Genomic DNA, 16,932 nt, shown 5'->3' with positions numbered 1-16,932 from the left:
GATGAGTGCTGCCAAGCCGCAGTTTGCGTCGCGTTCACCAACACTTGTGCGACCAGTTGAATCTCGCGCGCCTTTTCGGTTTCTTATTTCACATCCAACGCTCGACAACTTCGTACGCGAAACGGGCAACGATCGAAGCGGCTGTTGCTCGATGCGGCTTCTTTAGCTTCCGTTAACAATTAATCGGTTAGTGTATTTCATTTATAAATGTCCAAGTGGTTAATATTAATATCCTATAAGCTATATACATATATAGATTTGTGGGGTTTCGTTGAAACGTTTCGAGCCAATAACAATAAAAACCTTCAAGCTGTGACCGTGAATGCTCAAGAAACCAAATAAAATAAACGCGTAATGCATAGTTAATTAAGCAATTTTCATGCAACAGAGAGCGCGGCTCATACACCTACAGGCAAAATAAGCGTATCGAAATGTCTGTGTTGTATAGGCGCTAGCTAAATAAAAACGGTTTTTTTTTGTTTATTCATTTATCACTAGCTAAACAGAAAATCATTATCAGCACAAATTGCGCATCCGACACCAAAAAGATAAACAACACAGAATGTGCGCGGGTATCAATGAAATTGAATATGCCGATAAGAAAAGTTGGTGTGGCTTTAGCATTTATTTAGCCAATTAATGCATGAACGTGAAGTAAATATATGAAGTAAAAAATATGCAGAGTGCCAAGGGCCACTTGTTGAATTATAAAGTTGAACGCACTCAAGGCAGAAAGAGTTCAACTTAATATTAATTTAATTTCCTTTTTATGTGCCATTTATATGCATGTGTGTGCGTTAGTGTTTGTGTGTGTGTGTCTGAGCTGTGGTTTAATGCGCATACACACGCGCACACCCACATCCCAAACCAATTCGTAATTGACTTTGCTATAAATGCTGCTCTATTGTGTGATGCCATGAGCAAAGCCATTTAATTTATTTAACAAACAATGCGCACTGACAAAGCAACGATTAGTAGTTAAAAAAGCAAAAAGAATTCCCATTAAAAATCTACAGTGATTACAGCTTAATATATAACTTCGTGGTGAAGACTTAAACGGTTGGCACTGGAAATTTATTTCTGAGTAAGGCGAGCTAATGAATATAAATAAACTGTATATTTTAATATTTACTAATATTATTATAAAACTATTATACATTAGAATATAGTATTCAATTATTATACGAAAAAAAAAAATATATATATATATATTTTAAATTTTATTCAGTCATACAATAAATGTAGTGATCAATTAAATATCAACATATAAAATAATAACATATATAAGTACATTTCAATCTTAATATTAGTTTCACATTCTTTGCAAAATATTGAGTTCACTTTTAATTTGTTACGCCCAACATTTAGCGCTCATTCGCTCAACTATTCTCTTGACCGCAGCTGTATATATCACATTTATTTATATAATATACACATTTACTGCAGCTTTAGCCTATATTAAATACTCAATTTCTCTCAGTGTATTATCAAGTCCAAGCATATGTTAACACAAGTGCATTAGCTATTTTAGTCCACTCCATAGACACTAAGTAAATCAAACAAAAGAGAGTGTTACGAGCATGAGTCAACAACAGTTAGCCGATAGATGGCGCCCGCGCAGCACCCCCGCGCACTGTGATACAATATTTACATTGTTGCAATTAAAAAGGTGCAGAGCAAATTGTTAGCTACTTTGCACGCTCGAATTGAATGACGTAAATCGAATCGGCGAATCGGCGGATCGGCGGACTTGGTAAATGGAAATGAGAAGTGCAAAATCAAGCGACGGCGACAATGCGGGTAGCTAACGATCCCCCGCAAAATATTAGCACAGCGGCACAGCGAGCTGGCGGTGCCAGCCTTAACGGCTCTAACTAATTAGTTTGCCACCTGTAATTTGTTTTCGCATATACCCTGTACTCCCATGAGAACAAAATGGGTTGCTTGATGCATACCTCATTTTCTAATTTCTTAGTCTATGATCGGATTTGCATTAGATATATCTATATCAGAAACTAAGTGAAATACTTGATTTGCTTAGATTACAGCGTATCTATTTGTTAAGCTACATATTCGATTCTGTTCCCTATAGATATATTTATCAGTATAGCTATACTATGATATAGTACAGAGAATTAAATACAAAAATTTGGTTATTAAACTATTATACCTAAGCCGTGACCAGACTTCTGTGGGCTTCTGTGGTTTTATCCGTTTGAGCTGGGCCTATCAGAAATGCAATTAAATGTATTTTGGCATTTTAATGAACTGCGATTTGATAAACCAATCACAAATCGAAAGTCAAATTGCTCGAATCGTTTGTCATGCGCCAAATCCAGCGCCAAATGCAAAAGTCAATGAAAAAACGGACAGCCAAACGGACGAAGTAGTCACGACTGTAAGATGCTCTGCTTCAAGCAATTGAAAAAAAAATAAAATAAAATAAATAAATAAATGAAATAAAAGAAAACTAAAACTATATTAAATTCTTAATAGGTATTTTCATGCGGTCGACATTGTTTAGCTCTTCATGAATAATCGCTAAGCTACAAATATGGGGCGTGGCAGTCATTGAGACAACAAATAAGTGCACAAATAATAAACAAACTCAATATGCCCAGCTCAATCCTAATGAAGTAGTACATAAATATATTGAAATTCCACAGAGAGAGAGAAAGAGAGAGAGAGGGGAAAAACAGTTTGATTTGCGGGGTTTAAAGTGTTGGGGAATTGGCGTCTACTGCGCCTGCGTAACTGTCAACTGTTGTAAAAAATCAATAACACAAATGTTAACATGGCTATAATGCTTAAGAAAAAACCAAAACGAGTATGCCTGCTGGGGAGTGCACAACTGCCAGATACCCTGTAGCCAGGTATTGGCTAGAAATATGTGAGCTTTGGTCGAGAAAGTCTGCATGGGAAGTGGAGAAGAAGATTATATATATGTATATAAAGAGTTGATATATATAGATTCTTTAATTTATGATCACGAATGAACCAAGAATCTTTACAAATTTCAATTTTTCATCGATCACACTTTGCAGCAGACAATCCCATTCCACACTCGACAATTACAGGGTATTCTCAGCGACAAGCTCAACTCGAATCAGAGTTGGACGCGATCTGTGACTGCCATAAGTTTTTGCCAAACAACAGGCAATAAAAAATTCAACAAAAAACTAAATAAAAGTGAAAAAAAAAACTCGCATTGTATTAGCCAAAATGCTTGACGTTAATTTAAAGCACTGCAGCGCCGCGATCTAGCGTTTGAGCCAATGGCAGTTGGTGGAGTAGAAAAAAAAAAACAAGCAAGCGACACATTTGGTTAATAAAAGTTGCTAATGAGTGAGTCGAGGCGTTGACTATTTGATGTGATGTGATGTGATTTAATCGCAGCGCTCGGCCAATGGGAACGGGCAAGCGAATCAGCCGAGGGGAGGAGTGATTGATTTTGATTGACATTGGAATCGAAGCAGAATATATAGTAGATGAGCTATAAATACTTCATTAAATCAACTAGTGTTAGGTGCATTGTAAGAGCTTGAATGGAAATTTGATACGATTTGACTGATATATAAATATATATTTCTATTTAGTACAAAGGCTTGGGCATATTAGCAATGTAATTGATGTTGATGGTTAACAATAATAGTTGCTGACTAAATATAGTACATAAATTATTTTTATATATACGGATCAATTTTTATGCAATTTATACTTATTCTAACTCCTAGCTTTTATTTTTTATTTATGAAAAAAATATTTATGAATATATGGTATGGATGAATATGAAATAACAATATATGCGATATATGAATTTGAATATTTGGGATACATGAATATACATATTAACAAAAAAATAAAATAAAATAAATAATAATAATAATAATAATAATAACAAATAAATATAAAATAAAATAGTATTAGAATTTGTATTAATAATATTAATATTATTGATGATGATTAGCAATGTGTAAAATACACATAGAAAATATTTATTGATTACGATTCAGTTCGGGTAAAATAGATCAATTTATTATTATATGTAAGGGTACAAAAGTTTTACTGTGTTTTAGTGGTAGAGCGAGACCTTACTCATCTATTGCAAAGACTCATCTATTGAAGGCATTCAAAAGATAATGACAAAGACATTGATTGTTGCCATTATTCAGGCATTATATATGAGAGTTCTACATAATATATTTAGATAAATACACATGTGCCAATTCATATCCTTTAAATGTATAAATATCTTTTATCACAGACATATGAAACGTAAGAAAAGGCTTCGTTGAACAGATAAATTGCTTAATGCTTAATAATAAGTACAACATACAGACATAAATATATATATATATATATATGCTTATATTTGTATATGAATATTCACAGCAATCCTCGTCATTCATAGCAGAATAAGCTATTAGAGCTGTTGCGCTCCATTGAGCATTAAAAGCTGCAAAGTGGCTAAAAATGCGCATGAAAATGAAAATGAAGTGCATTCATAAATATTTATTGGGAGTTGCTAAATTGGGCACTAAGTAGTCGCAGCCGTAGTCGCAGTTGTAGTCACAGTCGCTAATTTAAGCAGAACAGAAGAGCGAGAAAGAAAGAGAGGGATGAAGAGAGAGAGGGAGAGACATGAAAATTGTGTGCGTGTGTTTTTCTTTTAGGTCTGGTTTGCGTGGCTATTCGGCCGATTCGGTTGCGGAATGAAGAGTGTAAATTGTTGCTCAGGCCGCAGCGCGCTGCGTTGACTACAAAGTTAAGCGCCAGTGGGGACGGAACGGCCAGACGACTTGGACGAGGCGACGAGGCGACGAGGCACTGCTCGACACTTAATTTATGTGCACTAGGTAAACATTTTGCCTGCCATTTGCGACAAAGACAAAGTAGTAGTTGCTGGCCATGTTGTCTTTGCGGGCTGGAAAACACATGCGATTGTGCTGCAAACGTGTCGCTTTTATTAATTAGCTCTGAGTAGGCCGCCGAGCCAAGCGACCCATAAGGTGCATGCCACCGTTGCCAGTTACATATGTGACCAGCCATGTCGCCCGACTGTGCCACAGATGTGCCATCGCTGGGAACTAGGCATAGGTCAGGCCAACAGCTTGACACGCAAGCCGAAGAGCTGGCCTATTCGACTCACCTGCTAATCGCGCCATTTCCACGCTGACAGCGGGCCAAAGGATCTCCTCATGCTGCTCTTAGATCTTTCGCTTCAGAATAAGTTTCACATTCACGATTAAACGCACCCATTCTCACAAAGTTTATGATATACAAGTGCAAAATAGCATAGAGCATGTAAGTTCTATGCCAAATTTAGACTATTAAAATCAGTTATTCCTATCTCGCTCTATCAGTATTAGTATTAGTAAATTAAAGTTCCTTCTATGCCTCAAATATTTCATTTAGTGTTTGACTTTAATAGAAAACTAGCATTACAGTACTGGTGTTTTGCCATTAATTTATGCAATGCTTTCCAACACTGAACAATGGTATTTTCCTTTTTGTTTCCTTTACAATACCGAACACATCTAGCACTTGTAGATTTGAATTGAAATTTGCGTTGTATATCTAGTGGTTGATGGTTATCGATAAGAGTATTTCAATTTACAGGGCATAAAAACAGAATTTTGATAACAGTCCTGTACTACCCACTATTGAGAGTGAGGTGTTTATTGATTTAGTGACTCTATGAAATGTTATAATTACAAATATTAAAGCATAAATATTCTTGAACAGCCTAATGAGCTAATCCAATATAACTATGCTTATTTGATTGCCAATACATCTGTTCGTATGGCTGTCTATATATCTGAATCCTTGTCTATCCCAAAGCCTCTCTCACAGTCTGGGTGTTTGCTTAAAAAAAGCAAGAGACGAAGAAGAACTACAAAAGATGTTTAGATGTATGCAGCAGTATTTACTTGGCATTTATATTTCAGAGAAACTAAGATGAAATGCTTGCAGCAGCAGAGGGTGTTCCCATTGGTCAGTTGAAGTTTGACTACAACGAAGTCTACCTGGTGTCGGGTTGAACATTTGAGAGAGACTGAGTGATTGAGTTAAAGTGACCCTATATAAAGGGCAGCAGCTGCAGCATTTCTTCAGTCGTCCAGGCCTGGCGGGGGTCAATAGAGCAGTGCATTGAAGTGAAGTGAAGTGTTTGAACGTTCAGCTGAGTATTAAAGACTTGGAGGAAATACGTAGAGGGAATACTAAGAGCAAATACTTAAGGGAAATATTTAGAGCAAATACTTGGAGAGTGCTTAGTGGAAATATTAAGAGGAAATACGTAGCCTTAGAGCAAATACTTTGAGGAAGCACTCAGGGGAAATATTTATAGGAAATTTGAAGAAATACCTAGACGAAATACTAAGGGAATACTTAGAGCAAATACTTGGAGGCTGCTTAGGGGAAATACTTGGAGGAATACTAAGAAGAAATACTTAGACTTAGAAGAAATACTTTGAGGAAACACTAAGAGCAAATACTAAGAGGTGATTCTTAGAGGAAATACTTGCAGGAAATACTTAAATGAAATACTTAGAGGAGAGGAAATACTCCCTTACTTACTTGATAAAAGACAAAGTGGAAAAGTATAACTTTTACAGAACTATAACTTTTAAGAACATACAAATAGTCACAATACTTTATTAGACGAAGAGGGCAACATTTAAATGCCAAATCATTAGCTGCATTACCTATTCATAATTAATTAATTCCCTCACTATAAGAGTGAGTTAAAAAGTCGTATGCTAATGACTGATGACCATTTTGCCAACTTGCAGTAAAAACAATAATTAATGTAATTCAATTAATGTGGTCACGTAATCAGCAGGCAGCTCAGCCACTGATTGCTAAACTTAGCAACTGTTTAAGCTGCTGTTTATGACCCCCCATGATGTATTAGGCCGTCAATCAAGCAGCTAATTGGATGCCATTTCGTGGCACCCACGGTCCGCATTCAGTCGCAGCTGCAGTTGCCGTTGCGAATGGAGAATTAACATAAGAAATGACTACAAATTGCACCAAATAACAAAGCTAAAACAGCAAAAGCGAGTTCTTTGCGCATTTGGTTTCATTAAAATGTGCTCGAAGCGTGAAAACGTGATAGAATTTCAGTTTTCGCGTCTGTCCATAAAAATGACAGATCGCAATTTTTGAATTGCGCGCAGTTTGGTAATCAGTCGACGAGCCATGTTTCGATATTTCAGCTTCAGCTTCAGCTTCAACTTCAGGTTCAACGTCAGCTTCAGCTTCATTCTCAGGCCGTCCAATTACAAGCGACATGAACATAAATAACATTTTATTAAGTGCTAATTTCTGTTTTGGTAGCTCCAAATGGCCAAGTATTTGCCGGCCACTGATCTCGTCCGTCCGATAAGCTCAAATTTGTTGCACACTTTTGCTGCTTTTTGGGGCTTTACGAGCTGCTCTCGGCTGTGATTGGCGCCACAGATTGGGGGGCCACTAAAGAGGTTTTTGCGAATGTGCAACGGGTGTGGTTAATGGAGCTGCCAGTTGCCCATCAGGATGCATAAGCTGAAGACAGCTGGACGAAGATATGGGGGACCTGAAATGAAAGTTATATGGCCGGAGGGGATGAGAGGGATAGAGCTTCGAGATAGTTCATAATAATGTAAGAGTGATCATATAACGCAGTAGAGACTCCGATCCGAGTGAAGCGGGGATATTTCAATTATGATATGCCTCTTTTATATATATACTTATATCTATATCACAAACAACCGTTACATACCCACCTCTGTCTGTTTGCTATAATAAATTGAACAATTTATTTATTTATGATTAAAAAGTAAAATAAAGTAAAGAGTGAAACAACGAAACTAGAGGTAATTCCAAAACTAGGCGGTTCATCAATCATCATCAATCTATTTGCCCAGCTTATAAAATGCCACCACAGCAACACCCAGCAGCAGCACCACAAATCCCACCCTCCCAAGCAATGCGAATGACTTGGCGCTGCTCGTCACGTTCGACGAGTCCAGGTCGGTTACAATCGCTGGCTGCTCCGGCAGCTCCATGTGCGGCATAATCACTCTGAAAGTGATGTGGGATAGCTCGGATGCCTCTGTACCGTTGGCATGCGGCTGGAGTACCGCGTCCCGTCGTCGTCGCTGGGCTACGCCGGGCTGGCAGTCCTGCGCCGACAGCTGGCAGTCCTCGCGCTCCAGGCAGCCCGTTATGCGCATGGACATGACCAGCACGTCGCCGCTGTGCATGCCCGGAAACATGACGGCTCTGAACTGCAGTCGCTGGCCCAGCGGCGGCTCCGCACTGGGCGCATGCGCGCATATGCTCTGCATGGCAGGATTGAGGCAACCGCGCGGCGTGATCAGCTGAGCACTATTCAAGACCTCCCCACCGGCTGAAATGCGCTGCAGCTGTACGTCAGTCAGCTTGGTGTAGTTCCAACCTGTTGAAGGGAGAAAGGAGAGGACGATTTTGATGAGATACTAGAAAATTATATATAGGGAATCGTATAATATTCAATTGATATTTGTAAAGGCTTGAAGGTTATTGGGGAAAGCTCAAGATTTAATGCGTTTTTATATAGTAAAGGAAAATAATAAGCATATTTTCTTAAATATAATAGTCGCAGCAAAGAATGAGTAGATTGTAAATTAAATATATATTATAGAGAGATAGAGAGAGAGCTGAATCCCTCTTATTATATAGTAAAATGTTTTAACGTGGTTACATATATGAAATGAATTAAAATGAATTTAATATAAATAAAATAAATATAAAATAAAAATATTTGAAATGAATTTAATATAAACAATGTAATTTTAATTTTACTGTATTATTTGATGGTTCGCGAAGAGTCTGGACATCAAATGAGAATAGCGTTTCAAATTCTCTAAAGTCGAAATACACAAATATGAAATTTATATTTACAATTTTGTTGAAGATATAGTCTTATAGATTTGTATATCTATATATTTAAATATTTAAATTTAAATTATACTGAAATTTAATTTAAGTTTTATAGAAGTTAAATTTGAATTTATTTTGATTCTATTGAGCGTGTAAATATTTTTATGTTGACTAAAATTCTTATCTTTGGTAATTGATTGCTCAATCAATTTAATATAGAAATTCAACAATATTTCCAAAATGCACGAAGTATTAATTTTGTTACAATCTTCTCTGTTTATTTTTTCTTATCTTTGACTATTGATTGCTCTACTAATTTAAGGCATTTAGCAATATTTGGGAAATTCATAATTAAGTTAATTTTTTAATATCTATCCAGCTTACTTCTCATTTGTCTTTTCAACTCGCTTCCGAATCACTTAGAACTGAGCATTTCTTCTCATTCATTATTACTTCTCGTATGCTTCGATCTCAATTAAAATTCAATTTTAGTTTTAACTTCTCTTTCTTTTCATATTCTGTAATCCACTCTCTTAGAGAGGTCTTCTTATTTTATTCCCTCTCTCTCCCTATCTCTCTCACTTTGTCTCTCTCTTTCTTCAAACTATGTCTTTCGTCTCAGATGCTGTCTACTCTATCCTATCCCTAGTTATGTCCCTCTATATTTTCTACTCTAACTTGCTCATCATTTTATTAATCTTCTCTTAGTATATTTTTCTTTAACCATACAAAGCTTTAATAAGCTTTGTAATTTCGCCTGCTCTATCTCCATTTATATATATAATATCCATTGACTCACCATCGCCGGCCAATACATGGGCACGCAGCAAGAGCTCCTCGCCCAGCTGGACGGCCCCATTGCTCTCCAGGTGCTGGGTATAGCCATTGCTGCCTCGTCTCAGCAGCTCCACGTGGGTGCGAAAGGCGTTCTGATTGCCGCCATGGGCATAGCTGCCAGCGCTGCGTGCCTGACTGTGTGGCAGGGGGAAATATATAATCAGATCCAGTTCAGATTGGAGCTACGACTAGAACTATATCCACTACTCACACATCATTGGCCACGCCCATTTTCAGTGCATGCGTCTTGACAGCCACACGCTCCTGCGTCTTGCAGTGCAGCGTCAGGATGGAGTCTCCGCCTGTGCGCAGTCCCCGTATAGCCGGGAAACGCAGCCGCAAACACAAATCCTGGCCACAATTGCGCACGCCACAGCGCTCGAAGTCTGCGCCGGCTATGTCCAGGAGCAGGTAGCTACGCGATAGCTTCAGCTCGCAGTGCCTGTCCGCCGATTCGTCGTAGTCGTTGTCCAGCACCGGTGCAGCGCCCACGAAGCTGTCCAGCTTGAGGATTGCCCGAAAGTAGCCAGCCTGCAGGCAGCGCATGTCCTTGATTCGCAGTCGCAGCTGATTCTGATTCTGTTGCTGCTGCTGCGCACTGCTCTCCCCTGGCGGCAGATAGACGGGCGCGGGCGTCGAGGGACGCTTCGGCGGTGCATGGTAATCGTAGCCAGGGGCGGCCAGTTGCTCCTCATCGCCATCCTCGCCCAGCTCCTGCACTACGATGGGACGTGCCGTTGTTGAGGTGGTCGAGGGAATGCGCGTGGTGCTGCTCCCACTGGGCTGTGGATAATAGTAGCCAGCGAACTCATCGCTAGCGCATGGAAAGAGTAGTTAAACGCATTATGAAAGTGTCGAGGCTAGATCATCAGCTTAAAGCTACTTAAATTTTATTTAAGCTGAAGCTGCATGTCTTTAATAATAATAAGTTCTCTGCTTGACTGCGTTTTTACGTAGTGAAACGATTATATTAACCAATGCTTGATAATGCAATGCAAAGTTCGACTTGCTGTCCGTCCGTTCGTCGGTCCATCTGTCTGTCCGTCCATCTGTAGGTCCGCACGTTCATCCGTCCATCTGCCTCCATCCGCCGGTTTATCCATGCGTCCCTCCGTTCATCCGTCGGTCCATTCATCCATCACTCCATCTGCCCGTCCACTCATCTGTCGTCCGTCATCCGTCGGTCCATCCATCCATTCATCCTCCATTCGTCGGTCTATCCGTCGGTCAATCTGTCGGTCCGTCCGTCCGTCGTTAGCAAGCGTGCTTGCACGTAAGCCACTTGAAGCTAGGCATTTGGAACTTGGTATGTATACTCGTGTATACCCAGTACAAAGTGTAAAGATCTCAAGGATAAGCCATTAGAAAAGTGGTAAATTGAAAAATGTATTTTCCGATATGTCAGAATCTCAGTAATTTGAATTGTTAAAGCGTTGAAATTTCGAGGTATATATATAAATAGATATGGCGGATATATGTATACCTGCGCCTATTAGAATTACGTCTACTAATTTCGGGACAAGTCGGATTTAAGTTTATTCCTCATTTCCACGTATTTTATTATAATTTGAGGAAAAGCGCTGGGAATTTCGAAGACATACTCGGATTGACAAACCAAGATATGGCAGGCCTATAAAAAGTTTTATACTATAAGCTGCTCTATTGATTTGAAAAGAAAATGATATATATGAATATAAATTGGAGGCGTGGTAAATCGAAAAATGCAGCCAGTAGCTTATTGACTGTGAATGGGTATTCTGCAGTTGGTAGTGCCCGACGGCAGACTCTTACCTGGGCTTCGGGCTCTCATAGCTGGGACGCTCCTCGTTGCTGGGCGGCAGATAGTGCTGGCTGAGGGGTATGAAATTGCCGTGTGCCTGGCCGAAACTCCTGACAAGGCTGCGATTGTCAATGATCTCCGGCAGGCTAAACTCCGTGGTGGCCGGTGCCACAGGAGCCACAGGGGCCGGGGTCACAGGACTTGCGGCTGGCGGCCCGTATTGGGGCAGCGCCAGCTGGAAGGGCGACGGTCCATGCAAATAGCTGCCAAATTCAGCGGGCGCCGCAAAGAAGTGGGCCACATCCGCGCAGGCATTGCCCAGCAGGAGCAGCAGCAGCAGCAGCAGGGGTAGCAACCGCAGGGCAGGGCTGACAATTAGTAAATACGTCCAATTGGTCGACATTCTTCACAATCACTGACTGATCGAGCCATGTGTGGGCGTGCTTTTATAAGCTAAGCTGGCACAGTCGTGATTTGGAATGACCCAATTGTGGGCGCTATGTAGAACTCGCTGCGTTTGAGGGGCTCCAAAATTTACTTTCCATGGCGATGGACGCACACGATTTCGCTGTATCGATTGATGACAACTTTCCTTGATCACGATGCGACGGCGGGGCTATTGGGCCAGGTTATGTACAGCTAATTGCTGCCGTGGTACGACTCCCTAGGCGATAGCACTTCGACACTCGCATCGCAACTTCGATGCAGTCGATTCACTTGACGCAGTCGTCGCAGCTGTCGCCGCAATCCACAAATCATTTGCCATTTGACATGCCGCCTGTGGTCGGCTAATGGCAACACGCATTCACAGCATTTTGGCCAGATTGCTGAAAGTCCGTTTGAAATGGTCAAGACAAAAAGACGCGACCGCCAATCAAACTTAACGAGCCCCCAACGCCGACGTCGCCGTTGTTAATGCGCCCAAAAATGGTGGCGCAAAGTAAAAACTCAACAACAATAATCGGACAATGGCAAAGCAAAGGCTGAGCTGACACCACCTGAGATACCCACTGCAGGCTTTACGATTTAGTGGATTATATCGATGGCCAGATCTGTGATTCTAGTGTGGGCCGAAGCAATCACAATGAAATCTTTAACCCAATTTGGTTTTTGGCAAAGCTTATTAGAAGTAAGAATAAAATATATTGATGCTAGTTTGCTAAATTACAGGGTATGCAAGCATTGACTGTAATTTTAAGAATATATTTTGATTTAAACTTGAGTTGAGAAGCTTCGAAATACATAATACTTATATACTTTTTGCAAGTGAAGAAGTTTTCTTTTACTAGGTTTTTTTTTTTAGAAGAATATAAAGATTAGTCGAAAGCAAATTAAAATTTAAATTTGTTTAAGCTTCTGTTTATGTATTAGTTTTTGCATTTAAGTAGCTTATTCTTATTCTTATTCTCTTAAACTTTTTCGTATGCTAGCAGCTACAACTAGATAAGAGTTGTAGAGTTAAAATCTTTTACAAAATAGAATGATATTTCTAGACTTCTACTTCTACTTCTAGCTTAAACTTATATTTGTGTATTTATGCTCTGACATGAAAGTCTTTAGCTATGAGGCAAATAATCTGCTGCCATAAATTCGAATGGCTCTCATTTACATATGTATAAATTTGATTATAAATTAATAACCAAGAAAAATCGTATATGAATTGCATATTATTATAAATTGACACAAATTGAGCGCCAAGTACTATGTTTACTAATTAATTTCTCTTCATATTTGAAGTTGTGCTGCTTGAATTGATAGCTAATCAATATGGTTGACTTTTCCACAATTATTACATATTATATATTTCTTATTATTTTATAATTTAAAAATATTCTATATAATTTAATTAAAATGGTTGGAAGAATAAAATTGATGAGCTATTAAAATGTTTCATATAGTTTGAATTCAAGAAGTCATCTGAATTTGAGCTTACACAATTTCTACTAAGAGAGAGCAAACAACTCTCTGTCTCTCTCTTCCTCTCACTCTCTCCTCAGTCTTATAGTCATACGTAATATAGCCGTAATCTATACAAATTTTCAGAGCTTTGGGCTTATCACGATCAGCCCAAGCACTGTGAGAACGAAAACATATTTAAGGAACAGAAAGAAGCAGTATGAATGATCACAAGCTTCATTAAAAATATAAGATATCCATTGTTACTCGCAGCAGCTACAAATCTTCCCAATAATAAGCTCTCTTTTCAGAGGTGCGCTCATTAAATCTTATTACACTCATACATAAGCAAGTCTTACATATGTATGTAATATTATACCGCTCTCTCGACTTATTACTTCTATACTCTGCCCATATCGGTCTGCTCAACGTTTCAGCCTTGTAATCTTGGGACAAATTAAGACTATTCCGCAATATATAATAACAAGCATAATAAAGAAATAAATAAAAAGCTTATTAAATTAATTTATTATTATTTTTTGATTAATTTATTATTATTACACTTAATATTATTATTCTAAATAGTAATACAAGCCTAAAAAACAAGTAAAGCTAATTATCAGAACTTTAAATATTTAAGCTCTCCAACAATGAATTTTCATATCAATTTCAATAATAATTCGTAGAAGCATTTTCATTTTGCCTAATCAATTAGCTCTTTGAATGGCGCGCCTAATGTGAGATTTTCTGGCTGGCGGCTCAAGTCATTAAATAATGTCATTTATAAATTTAATGCAATTTCAACATGACATTTATGATTTGAGGCAATTATTTTTGATTATAATTGTTTGTCTGTGGGGCTGCCTCAAATGTTGTTGTTATTGTTGTAGCAGGTTTTCGCCAACGACAGCCAGACAGAGCAGTACAGCTACAGCTAGAGCTAGAGCTAGAGCTACAGATACAAGATAAAAGTCTCTCATGGGCAACGGCACCCAAAAGATTGACAACAGCGCGCAAAAATTTGCCACATCAGCCAAATCGAATCGAATGGCAATTAATTGATTTAACATGAGCAGCGCACAGAGTTTGCGACATCAAAATAATTAATGAAGCCCAAAATAAGCGCGTATCGGGTATCGTATATCGGCTATCGATGACTGCAATTAGCTAGCGCCCGGGCAATCAGCTTTGATTTATGTCATTTCAGCTCGAATCGTGCCAAATCTCTTGCAGGATCTCAGACGCACCACATCATCATGCCAGGCACCTCATTCCCAACGAACAACGACAACTTCAGCAACGGCTTCCCCATGGTCACGACCCAAGCCGAGCGACTGCTGCAGGCGCAGAATCGCCGCAAGTTCAGCTTCCCCGCCACACTCCACTCCGCCGCCCTGCTTGAGGTGGGCCAGCGGGAGTCAACGCGCCGCCGGCTCAGCAACGTCAGCGATGTGGTTACCCGCAAACTGTCCTACACCATCGGCTGGAAGGCCGCTCAAATACCTGCCCAAGACATTATCACACAGGTAGGCTAGGCATATGATAATGAAAAGATCATTGAAAAGGGGGGAGTTCAATAGTACGGGACACTGCCTAGAGGTTAGGTCCGAAGAGAATGAATTGCAAAATTCATCATTAAAGCTTTTTAAACAACATTAAGATAATATTGTGGATTGTTTCCATTCGGCTTAGGTGGCTCCTTATTATTATTCATGTGTTGTTTAGATATCCTATAAGATCCTATATATATCTATATAAATATATATTAGATAAATATATGATATTCAATACAAACCTGAAGAGAAAGCTGCTTTTAGAATACTTCAAATATAAGAAATACAGGAATATTAATTATAGTTTAATGTAAATGTATTAAATTGTCACATAAAGAGGCTGATTATTTGCTTTATAAGTTAATTTTATAGTTCTTCTCAAAATAGTCATACGCAAAAAAGAAAACTAAAATTTCTAAATATTATTGCTTTGCTTTATTTATTTAGTTTTTGAACCTTGAGTAAAAATTTCAAAATTTCCCCTAAGTTTGACAAAACTTGGCTGCTCTATATCTATATTTTTTTCTAGTTATTCGTTTTTATTAGATATTAGCATTTATTTCTAATTTTTAAAATAATCTAAAGAAGAATTTTTCATTTTTAAAAATAAATATTTATTTATAGGTGATTTGGTTAAAAGTCAATTAATACCTAACTAACTCCCAAAAGTAATTTCTTTAAAATTTAGAATCTTTAGAATTTTACATCAAATTTTAACCAAAGATAAAAGTATGAAACATAATTTTTTTTAAATAAATAAAGTCGAAGCTAATGCAGAGGAAAAGCATTTGATAAATTCTTTATTACAATTTATTATTTAAGACCCATATTCACACTCATAATATTTTCAGTTGCCCATCCCAGCATAATTTAAGCATTTTAAAAATATATTTGACTTTACCTTTTATCGATTATTTAATTTGAGCTTTATTTTTAACTTTATTTAGACCTCGTTTAAATGTTGCCTTCTAACGATTGAAGCCTTTTTTGCTTATCACAGCTAATCAATATATTAAAGCTTTGATTTTTCGTCATCCAGGGACGCTGTTTATGTGGACACTACATCAAGCGGCGGCTGCGTCGCTCGGGACTGTTCAACAAGAAACTGGGACTGCAGCGCATTCGCAGCATATTGGGCAACAGCAACACAACTATGGGCATCGTGAGAGACGTTTTCCCAGCGGTGCAAGTGGTGAGTGCCCCAGGAGAGTTGTCCGCTTAAGGTCTATTTGCTATGTGGTTCGATATGGCTATGGAGTGTTATATTAATATAGTCATTTATATCTGCACTGATCCCTAGTTGGGCGATGAGCTGGAGCGCATGCATCCGCGCATCTATAATGGTGTCGCCCGACAGATTTGCCGCAATCCGGGCGGCGAGTTCCATACCCCGGATGCTGTGAGTCTGCTGCTGGGCGCCGTGGGCCGGGAGCTGTTTCGGGTCGAGATCACATGGAGCAAGGTTATCTCATTGTTTGCTATAGCCGGTGGTCTGTCCGTGGACTGTGTGCGCCAGGGCCATCCCGAGTATTTGCCAAAGCTTATGGAGAGCGTTTCCGAAGTAATCGAGGATGAACTGGTGCCTTGGATAAACGAGAACGGCGGTTGGGTAAAGTGAAATGCCTACGTTCTGCACATAGCATACTAGCTAATAATATCATCTCTTATCGCTGTAGAGTGGCATCAATACACACGTTCTACCAACATCCAATAGCTTAAATCCTCTGGAATGGACCACGCTGGTGATCGGAGTTGTATTTGGTTTGATTTTATTAGTTATGTTTTTGCGCTTTATTGTCAACACACTTATACCTAAAATATACCAACGATTTACGAGCTGATCGAAAAATACAATAAATTCAAGTGCTAAAATTTATTTAGAATATTTAAAGTTGCCGGCAAAGTTACTGGCTAATGCCAGTGTGACCTTACAAACAGTTCGCAAACAAATACCAGTAT

General features: G+C 38.8%; 2 protein-coding genes across 6 annotated transcripts; one reads left to right on the top strand and one right to left on the bottom strand.

The window, feature by feature from the left end:
- Nucleotides 1-79: 79 nt before the first annotated feature.
- On the top strand, nt 80-16,849 carry LOC6580494 (bcl-2-related ovarian killer protein). 5 transcript variants are annotated; one of them, XM_032730644.2, is made up of 6 exons: nt 88-186; nt 1,026-1,084; nt 14,654-14,946; nt 16,013-16,165; nt 16,274-16,582; nt 16,650-16,849. In XM_032730644.2, exons 3-6 carry the CDS (start codon nt 14,677-14,679, stop codon nt 16,812-16,814), a joined length of 897 nt encoding a protein of 298 aa, XP_032586535.1. In that variant the 5' UTR covers nt 88-186; nt 1,026-1,084; nt 14,654-14,676; the 3' UTR covers nt 16,815-16,849. The 5 variants fall into 5 exon arrangements, with proteins under 5 accessions (XP_032586536.1, XP_015019717.1, XP_015019715.1 ...); XM_015164232.3 differs by having other exon boundaries at nt 14,628-14,946; XM_015164231.3 differs by lacking the exon at nt 1,026-1,084 and having other exon boundaries at nt 81-186.
- LOC6580495 lies at nt 7,857-11,927 on the bottom strand. The gene is made up of 4 exons (XM_002006297.4): nt 11,536-11,927; nt 9,956-10,558; nt 9,707-9,879; nt 7,857-8,443 (listed from the first exon to the last, which is right to left on the bottom strand). The coding sequence occupies exons 1-4, from the start codon at nt 11,925-11,927 to the stop codon at nt 7,899-7,901; spliced, it is 1,713 nt and encodes a 570-aa protein (XP_002006333.1). The 3' UTR covers nt 7,857-7,898.
- Nucleotides 16,850-16,932: the final 83 nt, after the last annotated feature.

The sequence above is a fragment of the Drosophila mojavensis genome, unplaced genomic scaffold, assembly GCF_018153725.1.
Source record: "Drosophila mojavensis isolate 15081-1352.22 unplaced genomic scaffold, ASM1815372v1 contig_81, whole genome shotgun sequence".
Classification (NCBI taxonomy): domain Eukaryota; kingdom Metazoa; phylum Arthropoda; class Insecta; order Diptera; family Drosophilidae; genus Drosophila; species Drosophila mojavensis.
This window is presented reverse-complemented; position numbering and strand designations above follow the sequence as displayed.